The sequence below is a fragment of the Eimeria tenella genome, genomic scaffold (assembly GCF_000499545.2).
Source record: "Eimeria tenella Houghton genomic scaffold, Eth_scaff30, whole genome shotgun sequence".
Taxonomy (NCBI): domain Eukaryota; phylum Apicomplexa; class Conoidasida; order Eucoccidiorida; family Eimeriidae; genus Eimeria; species Eimeria tenella.
In genome coordinates, this window is record NW_013542871.1 from 116817 (window position 1) to 129691 (window position 12875).

A 12875-nucleotide genomic window follows, 5' to 3' on the forward strand; every position below is an offset into this window, starting at 1 on the left:
CTTTCTCCATCACAGAATTAGCGGATGATTAGCATTCTCTGCAGCAACAGCACAGTTCGTCATTGAAAAGAGCTGAAGCTGCAAACATAGATATCTCAGCATCCTAGAAAATGCTGCGTGCACATGGAGCTTGCATCTCATGGAGTTGCGACTAGCCTGTTGGGCAGAAGTGGAAGAAGTCTGTGAAGCGGTGATTTGGAAAAGGACGAGAATGTTTCCTGCTCGAAATATGTGCTATGAATCAACAATACACCAAAAATCAAACAGAGCACGACACAGGTTGCACTTTCCAGTGGGTACAACGAATATCATAATAAAGTCGTAATGCCGGATAGCACAATGGCAAGAGCAACAAAGCTTGGAGCTGCTATCGATGCAGTGCCTGTGAGAGACAATACGATCCTCTCCCACTGCTCCTGCCTGCAAATCACACGCATTCCCATAGACAAGATTCAGTCCAACTCATAGCAATGGAGGCGATGTGGGTTGCACTGCAGTGCATGAGCTAAATTCTTGCGTACGTGAATGGAGCAGAGCTGCCAGTTCCAAAAGCAGGAGGCATTGTCTTGCAAATCAACGCATAGCCGTTTTTCGTAGTTCCGCTTCCCGAATAAGTTGACCCCACTGCATCATCTGTAGCAGAGGTAGTCGTTTGAGTGCAAGTGACAACTCGGCAGTCTGCAGTGGCTCTAGATGAAGGGTTGAAGAGGGCTACAAAAGAAACGTTGTCTTGATTTTTGTACAGGTTTTCGTCTTCAGTCTTTGATGGCGGAAGGCCAGTGAAGTTTTTGAAGGCTGCCTTCCAGGAATCAACTGTTTCCTTGCAGTTAGGCTTCGCCGCAGTTAGGGACTTGAAAGCATATGTTCCGTCTTGAAATGGACTCGCTGCACTTGGCTCAGCCATTGCAGCTGTTTCTTGCGTCTGAGCAAAGGAAGAAGGTAATGCTACACGACAGGATTACCCTTATAGCCACGACATTGATATTTTTCTGTCCCGCCTACCGGAATCAAATGTGTGCAAACTTTTTTCCACTCGCTGTTGTCCTGTAGCTCTGATGCGTCTGGAGCAGTTAATTTAGTGCCGTCCGATGCTGTTGTGAAGTTGGTTAGCCCAGCTGCCTCACGCTCAGCGTTGACCTCGCTAAGGCACTCGACGTCTTCCCCTGCAGCAAACGCATCCAGACACATCTACATTTTGAGATGTTTCACCTGAAGCTGCTTCTTGAAATATAGAGCGACTAGGAATAACGTAGCTGACTCGCTTGCAGGAGTGGGGAGTTGATTGCGGTACTGTCTCCGTGATACTGAACGCAGGATGGCCTGGTAGCTTCACTATGACGCGAACAACTGGGCAAAGGCTTGCTGCTCACCAAGACTTGCAGTGTACTTGATCGTGGGCCCAGTTGCTGGTGAGCTGCCTAGAGTTGAGGTGCTCAGCACAAAGAACAAACTGCTGAGAAGTAATGGTAGGCCCCAATGAAACATCTTTGAGGAGTGACCTTTAAAAATTCAAAAAAGAAATGTAAAAAAGAGGACTGTGAGCGAAGGCAGTGCAGAAGGACGCAATGCCGGGAGCCAGTGGTTTGTTTCCTGGTGACGTTAATCCCTGTTTGGAGATCCTTCGGTGAGCAGTGGCCGTGCATTGGAACGCGCAACACCGAACCGTAGATCTGTGCTCGCAGCGCTGTAACACTTGAAATTCATTCAAGTTATAAATTGAAAAGCATAATATTTTCGGAAACATGGGGCCTATTGAATGTGAATGGGAAGACTTAAGCGGAGACGCCTGGCTAGATCTTTGTAATCCCCTGAGCACTAGATCTTCACGAGGAGGCGCATGAGCGTGTGTGCAGATGCCCTATTCTGCAGGCGAAATCTGATCATTGTCGGACCTCATCTACGATCTGCTGCGCGTACGAACACACAATGATAAATGAGCTGCAGGCTTCAAGGTATTTCATGGCCCCAACGTGTGGTTGTTCACAACTCTCCTCTGATCCCCCGACCTGCGCAGCAGGTTGGAAGTGCACACTGCCTAGTCGACTGAAATAGCAGACCTATCCAAACTAAATTTTGAATATGAAGGAGAAATGAAGCATTAGACGTGGAAAGTTGTCGGTGTCCCTGTGATGAGTCTCTTTTCCTTTTTCCCGCTAACAGCGAGCTCGATTCCTCTAATCTTAAGAAGAGCGTCTTCTTCCAACACCACAGCACAACTTAAAAACTAGCACAAATGCCTGGGTACCAACAGGCTGCTCAAAAGCTTCGATAACGAAGTATGCGTACCAGGCAAACGCCGCTGCCTGCACGGCAGAGCCAGACCAAAGAGAGTCCAAGCCCGTTACAATCCCACTAGAAGCACCAAAGGCAACACAAATAATTTCATTCTATTGTTCAGTTTACTCATTGGGCGAGGACGTGCTGATGTGTCACCTTATAACCTCTTCTTTATAATGGAATAAGCAAATGATTGGCTGGCGCTACCATGACAGACGTAATTTCTCATTCAAGAGAGCTCGAACTTCAAATATCTGCTCCTTAGCATCCCAGATGATGCTGCAACTATACACAGCCTGCATCACGCAGAGCTGCGCCGAAATTGCGCGGCTGAGCTGGAAAAAGCTTGCAAACTGACGGTTTGGAGAAAATGCGGAAAGGGTTTTTGGCTGACGCGTGTGCCACGTCTCACGACGGCACCACAAATCAGACAGAAAACAGTGCAGGTGGTAGTTCCCAGATGATATCGTGAAACATCATAAAGCCGTTATTCCGAATGTCACAATGGCAAGAGCAATCAGGCGTGGAGCTGCTACTGATCCAGAACCTGTGAGCGAAGACACGATCTTGTCCCACTGCTCCTGCCTGAGAAATTTCATCAACCGCATGGACATTATGCACCCGAAAATACGGCAATCACAACCTCTTGAGCAGATCCGTGACGGGAAGGCCACCGTGTTACTTACGTGAATGGAGCAGACGTGTCACTTGCAAAGGCAGCAGGCATCGTCTTGCAAAGCAACGCGTAGCCTTTTTTCGTAGTCGCGCTGCCCCCATCCGTTGTCACCTCTACAGGTCCTGCAGTAGAGGTATTCGTTTGAGTGCACGTGACGACTCGGCAGTCTGCAGTGGCATTAGATGAAGGGTTGTACACAGCTACAAAGGAAACGTTGTCTTGTTTATTGTACAGTGTTCCAGCTTCCTTCCTTGATGGCGGGAGTCCAGTGAAGTTTTTGTAGGCTGCCTTCCAGTAAGCAACCGTTTCCTTGCAGTTGGGTTGCTCGGCAGTTAGGGACTTGAAAGCATATGTTCCGGCCTCAAAGGGATTCGTTGATTTTGACTGAGCTGCGGTTTCCGTTTTCTGCGTCAGACAGAAGGAAGAAGGAAGTGTTACAGTGGGGGATAGCCGTGGTGATCGTGTCCCTGGAATTATTTTTGCGCCACTTACTGGGATCAAGTGTTCGCAAAGCTTTTTCCACTGGCTGCCATCTTCTAGATCTGGTGGCTGCGGACTGCTCAATTTGTCTTCCTCTCCCATTTCTTTGAAGTTGGCCAACCCAGCTGCCTCACGCGCGGCATTGACCTCGCTGAGGCACTCGAAGCTGTTCCCTGCAGCAATGCAATTGCATTGGACATTCCTATATTTTTCTCGCATATACGTTGATCCTATATTTTGAAAAGTAGAATGGACTCAGAGCTGTGGATTGGAGGTCACAAGCAGAAATTGACCCGGAAACTGTCTCTGTGCGGCCAAACATAGGGCACCCTAAGGTTCAGTATAGAAAGGGGGACAGAGTGAAGGTGAATCACTTGCCGAGAGTTACAGTGTACGTGACTGTTTCTTCAGTTTCTTGTGAGCTGCCCAGAGTTGTGGCCCCCAGCATCAGAAGTGAAATCCTCAGAAGTGGCGATAGGTTCCACTGCAGCATCTTCGAGTGTTGGCCTCAAAAATCACGGATGCGAAAGACTTACAGCAGAAACTATAAAAGCGCGAGGCCCTCAGAGAAGGTTGTGCAAAAGTAAGTCATTATAGGGCCTAATACATAGACTCACGTTGAGTTCAATCCTTCGAGGGGATCAGCCTTGACCACTGGCCCTCTGGGAACGGGCAAGACGGAAGTCTCGATCTGTCCTTGCAGAGCAGCACCGCCTGAAATTCAATCAAATTATGATTGCATAGCACTATTAATTGGAAATTTTGTTCAGGAAAATTCTCAGTCGGGGGGAATCAAACAAGGGCACGCATCTACAAAACTTTGTAGCCACCTGAGTAGTAGTAACGAGAACAGGTGAAGCCTGCACCTCTGTGGATGTCTTCCTCTGAAAGCAAAAATTAATCCTCCCGTAGCATTTTTAAGATGTGAAATCTCTTTCATCTTCGTGAAGATCAAGATGGTGAACGAGCTGCAAGGTCCATGCTGCATGTTGATCTCGACGTGAGCTTGTTCGCCAGTCCTGTCTGTTTCGCAGCTAAGTAAACCGAAGAAGAACTGAAGCCCTACGCGGACAAAGGCCCCGGTTCTCCCGTGGCTACATGTTGTTTTGTCTCGTCCGCTAACTGGGATCCTATGCAGTCACGCGGAGAGCCCTCCGCCAATGCACACAAAGCAACCTAGAAGCTGCCACTCACGACTGGTGGGCAGTGTCCTGCTCCGACACCGAAGTATGTGTGGCAGACGAATGCCGCTGCTGGCATAGGTACTCCATATTGCCTCCGAACCCCTTATATAACCTCGAGAAACAGTAGACTTCATAAATAATTCTATTTATTCTACATGGAAAGTATACTATTTGGCCGAGGGGCCAAATTAGTCTGCCAGCATACAATCCCGCGTCATCTCGTCAACCTTTCTCCATCACACAATTAGCGAATGATTGGCAAGCGCTACAGTAACATCACAGTTCGTCAATGAAAGGAGCTGAAACTTCAAACATAGATATCTCAGCATCCTAGAAAATGAGGTATGCATATAGAGCTTGCATCTCACAGTTACGATTAGCCTGTTGCGCAGAGGTGGAAGAAGTCTATGAAGTGGTGGTTTGGAAAAGCACGAAAATGCTTCCTGGTCGAAACATGTGCTATGCCCCAACATCGCACCAAAAATCAAACAGAGCATGACGCCGGTCGTAGTTTCCAGCTAGAAGCACGGGCATCATAAAAAAGTCATGCTGAATGTCACAATGGCAAGAGCAACAAAGCTTGGAGCTGCCATTGATGCAGTGCCTGTGAGGGAAGATACGATCCTGTCCCACTGCTCCTGCCTGCAAACCACCGGCAATCGTGCAGACAAGATTCATTCCAACTCACAGCAATTAAGGCGACGTGGGTAGTGCCGGGATGCAAGAACTAAATTGTTACTTACGTGAATGGAGCAGAGCCACCAGTTCCAAAAGCAGCAGGCATCATCTTGCAAATCAACGCGTACCGTTTTTTTTGTAGTTCTTCCTTCCGCATCAGTTGGCAGCATGTCACTACGTGTAGTTGAGGTACTCGTTTGAGTGCAGGTGACTACTCGACAGTCTGCAGTGGCATCGGAAGCAGGGTTGTACAGGGCTACAAAAGAAACGTTGTCTAAATTTTTGTAGAGTGTTTCGCCTTCAGTCTTTGATGGCGGAAGGCCAGTGAAGTTTTTGTAGGCTGCCTTCCAGTAATCAACTGTTTCTTTGCAGTTATGGACTTGAAGGCATATGTTCCGTCATCAAACGGTTTCGTTGCGCTTGCTTCAGCCACTGGTGCCGTTTCATGAGTCTGAGCAAAGGAAGAAGGTAACTTTACACGGCAGGATAATGCTGGTGGTCACGAGTTCCGTAGTATTTGGTGCCGCTTATGGGAATCAAATATTCGCAAACTTTTTTCCAATCCATTCCAATTCCTGTAGCTCTGCTTCTTTCGGATCGTCTAATTTTTTATCATCTGTAGCCTCTGTGAAGCTGGGCAGCCTTACTGCTTCACGTGCAGTGTTGACCTCGCTGAGGCAAACCGGACTTTGCCCTGCAGCAGTTGGAGTCAGACGCATCTGCACTTTGTGACCATTCAGGGGAAGCTAGTCCTCGAAAGTATACTGGACGGTGCGCAGCGTAGTAGGGCTCACTTGGGGAGATAGCGCAGCAGAGCTCACCTTTAGGTGTAGGCTGAGATCCTGTCTCTATGCTACTGAACGCAAGACTGCGTGAGCTTCACAACGAAATGAACAGCAGCCTAAAGGTTTACAGCTTACCGAGAGATGCTGTATACTGGATTGTTGCTCCATCTCCTTCCGAGCTACCTAGAGTTGAGGCGATCAGCACCAAGAACAAAGCGCCGAGAAGCAAAGGTGTGCTCCAATGAAACAGCTTTGAGAAGTGACCTTTAAAAGTCACGGCTGCGACAAAACTGCAAGAAGAATTTGAAGAAGCAAGGATTTCAGCGAAGGTGGTGCACAAGGAATTTATACTGGTAGCCAAAATGTTTCCTGCTGCCATCAATTCCTCTTTGGAGATCCGTTTGTGAGCGGTGGCCGTCTGTTGGGGAACGCGCACCACTGAACAATGGGTGTATGGGTGCAAATCTGCACCACCTGGAATTCAATCAAATTAACTGTGGAAGGACAGAGAGTTTTGGAAATGCCTGCTGGAATGAGTGTGAATGAGGGGTTTAAAGAAAGTCGCCTCACTAAATCTTTGCAGTCCCCTGAACAATAGAGCATGAAAGAGCGAATCGTACGCACCTCTGTGCATGTCGTATGCCATAGGCAAAATACGGGTATATATGCCATTTTATACGATATGCAGAATTTCTAAACACGAAATGGTAAATGAGTTGCAGGCTTCACGGTGCTTCTTCATCTCGACGAGAGCTGGCTCGAAACTTGTGTCCAATGCTGGAAGGCAGGCGGGAGCGCCCTACTCTTATATGCCTGCAGTAAGTGGTGTAACTAACAGATATTTCTAATATGAAAGAGAACTGAAACACTTAACGCAGCAAGGTGCCGCTTTCCGTGTTCCCTCAATCTGTTGTGCCTTTTCCCCGGCAGCAGCGAGCGGCGTTCCACTACAGTTGTGCAAAGGGCCTTCTGCCAACACCACGTCGCAGAATACAGCTAATAAAGAAGCCTGGTATTCATTGGGCTTCTTTACAGTTCCAAAGACGAAGTGTGTGTAGAATGCACAAGCAGCGGCAGTCCAGTATTCCTCCAAAATCATTATATCATTCGAGACACCAGATATGTCATAAATAATTTTATTCTGTTGGCCAGTTTAGCTTTTGGGCAAGTGCACATACTAGCGTGCTACCTAATAGCCCGGCATTACTGCCTTTCTTCTCCTTACCACTAAATAAGCAAATGTCGGCTGCTGCTACAGAAGCAGGCATAATTTCTCACAGCCGAAACTAAAATAAACAGCTCTTTGTAACTACAGAAAATACAGTAAGCAAAGGAGTCTTGCAAGGCACAGAGCTGAGATTAAATTGTAGCTCTGTGCCTTGCAAGGCTCCTTTGCTTACTGTGTTTGCAAGAAGACCGTAAAGGGATGGTTTGGAAAAATGCGAAATGTCTTCTCGCTCGACAGGTGTGCCATTCCTCATGATTGCAGACTGGATCAGGAAGAGCGCGACGTAGGTCGTGCTTTTCAACTGGTAGGACGAGCATCACAATGAAGCCATGATGCCGAATGTCAGAATGGCAAGAGTAACAAAGCTTGGAGCTGCTACCGACGCGGAACCTGTGAGAGAAGACACGATCCTGTTCCACTGCTCCTGCCTGCAAGCGACCCACAATCCCATAGACAAGATTCAGGAGGCGATGTGGGCAGTACAGTGTTGAGGCGCTCGACTGGGAGTGCGCAGTCCTTAGTCAACTGAAAGAGCAGGCCTATCCTAACGAAATTTCGAATGTAAAGGGGAAGTGAAGCGTTTGAGGTGGCAAGCTGTCGGTGTCAGTGTCTTGAGTTTGTCTTGCCTTTTCCCAGTAACGGCGAGCAGGGTTTCTCTCAACTTGAGTAAAACATCTTCCAACACCACAACACAGGCTAAAAACTAGTACAAATGCCTGGTAGCTAATTGTCAGCTCGGAATTTTCAATAACGAAGTATGTGTAGCTGGAGGAAGCTGTTCCCTGCACGGCAGAAGGCAGAAAAAAATGGCTCCAAAACTGTTATAATCCCACTAGAAGCATCAAAGGCAACACAAATGATTTTATTCTATTGTTCAGTTTACCAATTGGGCAAGGATACATGCTGATGTGCCACCTTACAACCCAGTAGCATCTACATTCCTCCCATTTATAACGGAATCAGCAAATAGTTGGATGGCGCTACCCTGGAAGGCACAGTTTGTCATGTAAGAGAGCTCGAATTTGAAATATCTGCCCCTTAGTATCCCAGAAATGCTGCAACTATACACGGCTTGCATCAAGCAGAGCTGCGATGAAATTGTGCGGCTGGGCTGGAAGAAACATGCGAAGTGATGGTTTGGAGAAAATGCGGAAAGCGAGTTAACCAAGAATTGTTCAACGTTCTTAGGTCCGGTGAGTCGAGATGGAAACAAGCGAAAGGGTTACTGCTTCTCATATGTACTAGTAGGTGCTATACTGCGGCTTCTTGGCTGACACGTGTGCCGTGTCTCACCACGGCGCCGGAAATCGGACAGAAAACGGTGCAGGTGGTAGTTCCCAGATGATAGCACGAAACATCATAAAGTCATAATGCCGAACGTCACAATGGCAAGAGCAATCAGGCTTGGAGCTGCTATTGACCCGGAACCTGTAAGCGAAGACATGATCTTGTCCCACTGCGCCTGCCTGAGAAATGTCATCAACCGCATGCGCATTATGCACACGAAAATACGGCAATCGCAACCTCGTGAGCAGATCCGTGACGGGAAGGCCACCGTGTTACTTACGTGAATGGAGCAAAGGTGTCACTTGCAAAGGCAGTAGGCATCGTCTTGCAAAGCAATGCGTAGCCTTTTTTCGTAGTCTCGCTGCCCCCATCCGCTTGTACTCTTGTAGGTCCTGGCGTTGTAGTGGTGGTATTCGTTTGAGTGCACGTGACGACACGGCAGTCCGCAGTGGCACTAGATGAAGGGTTGTACACAGCTACAAAAGAAACGTTGTCTTGATCGTCGTACAGTGTTCCACCTTCCTTCTTTGAAGGCGGGAGTCCAGTGAAGTTTTCGTAGGCTGCCTTCCAGTAATCAATTGTTTCCTTGCAGTTTGGTTGCTCGGCAGTGAGGGACTTGAAAGCATACGTTCCTTTTTCAAAGGGATTCGCTGAGCTTGTCTTAGCCGCTGTCTCCGTTTGCTGCATCGGAGAGAATGAACACAGAAATGCCAGTGCAGGATGGCCTTGGGGGCCTTTACCTCGAAATACTGTGAGCCACTTACTGGGATCACATGCTCGCAAAACTTTCTCCATTTTTCGTTTAGTTCTCCTTCCTCTGGGGCTGGATCACTTAATTCTGCGTCACTGAAGCCTGCCCGAAGTCGTCCAGCCCAGCTGCCTCACGCGCAGCATTGATGTCGCTGAGGCACTCGACGTTATTGCCTGCAGCAGTGCATTTGCATTCAGACATACCTACGTTTTCCTTTCGTATTAGTTGGTCCTATTCCTTGAAAGGTAGAATGGAATCAGGGTCGTGTACCGGAACTCACCTACAGAAATTGACGCGTACCATGTCACCAAACACAAGTCACACTAAGGTTCAGAATAGAATGTGCAACAGAGTAAATGTGCACCACATACCAAGAGATGCAGTGTAGGTGACTGTTTCTTCAGTTTCTTGTGAGTTGCCCAGAGTTGTGGCGCTCAGCATCAAAAATGAAATCCTGAGAATGGGTGGTAGCTTCCGCTGCAGCATCTTCGAGTGTTGGCCTTAAAAATCACGGATGTGAAAAACTTACAGGAGAAAATATGAAAGCGCAGGGCTGTCTGAGAATGCTGTGCAAAAGAAAGGCAGTGCAAAAGCAATAATTTTTGTACCAAACAGCTTCACGTGCGCTGCCCTCAATCCGTCGAGGGGACCAGCTGTGATCACTGGCCCTTTGGAAACGCGCAGCACTGTCTCGATCCGTGCATGCAAAGCTGCACCGCCTGAAATTCACAACATTACGAATGCAAAGCATTAGTAGTTGGAAATTTCTGGAAGAATGAATCTCAATCGGGGGGGCTCAAACAAGGCGCGCATCTACGCAACTTTGTAGCCAGCTAAGTAGTAGACTCACGAGGACACGTCAAGCCTGCAACACTGTGCGTGTCTCGTTCTGTTAGCAAAAATAAATCTCCCTATAGTATTTTAGGATGTGAAGTTTTTTCGTGTTTTTCAAGGTTGAAAATAGTAAATGAGGTGCAGGCTGCATGCTGCATATTGATCTCAACTGCAGTTTGTCCGCCACTGCTGTTTGTTCCGCAGCTAAGCGATCCGAAGAACTGAAGCCCTATGTGGAGCAAGGTATCGGTTCTCCCGTGTCTACATGCTGGTTTGTCTCGTCCGTCTAGCAGCGAGCTACGCTCCTATGCAGTTACGAGAGATGCCTTCGTCTTCACACACAAAGCAACGTAGAAGCTGCAACTTACGAGTGGTAGGGAGTGTGCTGCTCCAACACCGAAGTGTGTGTGGCAGGCGAATGCTGCTGCTGGCAAAGCAACTCCATATTACCTCCAAACCCGCTATAAACAAGTCTATTTATATTACATGGACAGTATACTGTCTGGCCGAAGAGCCGGACTTTTGTGCCAGCATACAACCCTGCATCATCTCGTCTCCCTTTCTCCATCACAGAATTAGTGAAATGATTGGCAGGCGCTGCAGCAACAGCACAGTTCGTCACTGAAAAGAGCTGAAACTGCAAACATAGATATCTCAGCATCTTAGAAAGTTAGGTGGGAATATAGTGCTTGCATCTCATGGAGTTGCGACTAGCCTGTTGGGCAGAAGTGGAGGAAGTCTGTGAAGCGGTGATTTGGAAAAGGACGAAAATGTTTCCTGGTCGAAATATGTGCAATGCCTCAATATTGCACCAAAAATCAAACAGAGCACGACGCAGGTCGCGCTTTCTAGCGGGTACGACGAATATCATATGAAAGCCGTAATGCCGGATATCACAATCGCAAGAGCAACAAAGCTTGGACCTGGTATCGATGCAGTGCCTGTGAGAGAAGGTACGATCCTGTCCCACTGCTCCTGCCTGAAAATCACCCGGAATCCCGCCGATAAGATTCATTTCAACTCATAGCAATGAGGGCTTTGTGGGTAGCACGGCGACGCAAGGACTAGAGTGTTGCTTACGTGAATGGAGCAGAGCTGCCAGTTCCAAAAGCAGCAGGCATCGTCTTGCAAATCAACGCATAGCCATTTTTCGTAGTACCGCCTCCCACATAAGTTGACCCCACTCCGTCAACTGGAGTAGAGGTAGTCGTTTGAATGCAGGTAACGACTCGGCAGTCTGCAGTGGCACTAGATGAAGGTTTGTAGAGGGCTACAAAAGAAATGTTGTCTTGACTTTTGTACGGGTTTTCGTCTTTACTATTTGGTGGCGGAAGCCCAGTAAAATTTTTGAAGGCAGCCTTCCAGTAATCGACTGTTTCCTTGCAATTGGATTCCGCGTCACGTAGGGACTTGAAAGCGTATGTTCCTTCTTCAAAGGGCTTTGTTGAGCTGCGCCCAGCCGCTCCTTCCGTTGCTTCCGTCTGAGCAAAGGAAGAAGATAATGCTAAAGTGCAGGATAACCATGGGTATCGTGGCTTTGATCATGGAATGGAATCAGCAAATGATTGGCTGGCGCTACCATGACAGACGTAATTTCTCATTCAAGAGAGCTGGAACTACAAATATCTGCTCCTTAGCATCCCAGATGATGCTGCAACTATACACAGCCTGCATCACGCAGAGCTGCGCCGAAATTGCGCGGCTGAGCTGGAAAAAGCTTGCAAACTGACGGTTTGGAGAAAATGCGGAAAGGGTTTTTGGCTGACGCGTGTGCCACGTCTCACGACGGCACCACAAATCAGACAGAAAACAGTGCAGGTGGTAGTTCCCAGATGATATCGTGAAACATCATAAAGCCGTTATTCCGAATGTCACAATGGCAAGAGCAATCAGGCGTGGAGCTGCTACTGATCCAGAACCTGTGAGCGAAGACACGATCTTGTCCCACTGCTCCTGCCTGAGAAATTTCATCAACCGCATGGACATTATGCACCCGAAAATACGGCAATCACAACCTCTTGAGCAGATCCGTGACGGGAAGGCCACCGTGTTACTTACGTGAATGGAGCAGACGTGTCACTTGCAAAGGCAGCAGGCATCGTCTTGCAAAGCAACGCGTAGCCTTTTTTCGTAGTCGCGCTGCCCCCATCCGTTGTCACCTCTACAGGTCCTGCAGTAGAGGTATTCGTTTGAGTGCACGTGACGACTCGGCAGTCTGCAGTGGCATAAGATGGTTGTACACAGCTACAAAGGAAACGTTGTCTTGTTTATTGTACAGTGTTCCAGCTTCCTTCCTTGATGGCGGGAGTCCAGTGAAGTTTTTGTAGGCTGCCTTCCAGTAAGCAACCGTTTCCTTGCAGTTGGGTTGCTCGGCAGTTAGGGACTTGAAAGCATATGTTCCGGCCTCAAAGGGATTCGTTGATTTTGACTGAGCTGCGGTTTCCGTTTTCTGCGTCAGACAGAAGGAAGAAGGAAGTGTTACAGTGGGGGATAGCCGTGGTGATCGTGTCCCTGGAATTATTTTTGCGCCACTTACTGGGATCAAGTGTTCGCAAAGCTTTTTCCACTGGCTGCCATCTTCTAGATCTGGTGGCTGCGGACTGCTCAATTTGTCTTCCTCTCCCATTTCTTTGAAGTTGGCCAACCCAGCTGCCTCACGCGCGGCATTGACCTCGCTGAGGCACTCGAAGCTGTT

The 12875-nt window shown here is 48.1% G+C and overlaps 5 protein-coding genes across 5 annotated transcripts in view; all 5 read right to left on the reverse strand.

Moving 5' to 3' along the window:
- Positions 1–308: 308 nt before the first annotated feature.
- Positions 309–1485, reverse strand: ETH_00034980 (SAG family member; the record flags this gene model as incomplete). The annotated part of the gene is made up of 4 exons (XM_013375906.1): positions 309–420; positions 522–922; positions 1003–1163; positions 1371–1485. The coding sequence occupies 4 exons, from the start codon at positions 1483–1485 to the stop codon at positions 309–311; spliced, it is 789 nt and encodes a 262-aa protein (XP_013231360.1).
- A 1268-nt stretch (positions 1486–2753) lies between these two features.
- ETH_00034985 (SAG family member) lies at positions 2754–3926 on the reverse strand (the record flags this gene model as incomplete). The annotated part of the gene is made up of 4 exons (XM_013375907.1): positions 2754–2862; positions 2996–3358; positions 3446–3599; positions 3808–3926. Coding segments are annotated over 4 exons (745 nt in total), but the record flags the coding sequence as incomplete, so codon positions are not given.
- A 4739-nt stretch (positions 3927–8665) lies between these two features.
- ETH_00034990 (SAG family member) lies at positions 8666–9832 on the reverse strand (the record flags this gene model as incomplete). Its single annotated transcript, XM_013375908.1, is given in 5 exon segments — positions 8666–8774; positions 8876–9276; positions 9360–9448; positions 9451–9519; positions 9718–9832. Coding segments are annotated over 5 exon segments (783 nt in total).
- A 1215-nt stretch (positions 9833–11047) lies between these two features.
- On the reverse strand, positions 11048–12151 carry ETH_00034992 (SAG family member; the record flags this gene model as incomplete). The annotated part of the gene is made up of 3 exons (XM_013375909.1): positions 11048–11159; positions 11261–11661; positions 12056–12151. 3 exons carry the CDS (start codon positions 12149–12151, stop codon positions 11048–11050), a joined length of 609 nt encoding a protein of 202 aa, XP_013231363.1.
- Positions 12152–12781: 630 nt separating this feature from the next.
- Positions 12782–12875, reverse strand: part of ETH_00034995 (SAG family member (sag9)) — a gene marked incomplete at both ends in the record, with an annotated part of 1244 nt that continues 1150 nt past the window's right edge. Inside the window, 1 exon segment of the mRNA XM_013375910.1 lies at positions 12782–12870. Within this exon segment, the coding sequence (XP_013231364.1) occupies positions 12782–12870 (89 nt within the window).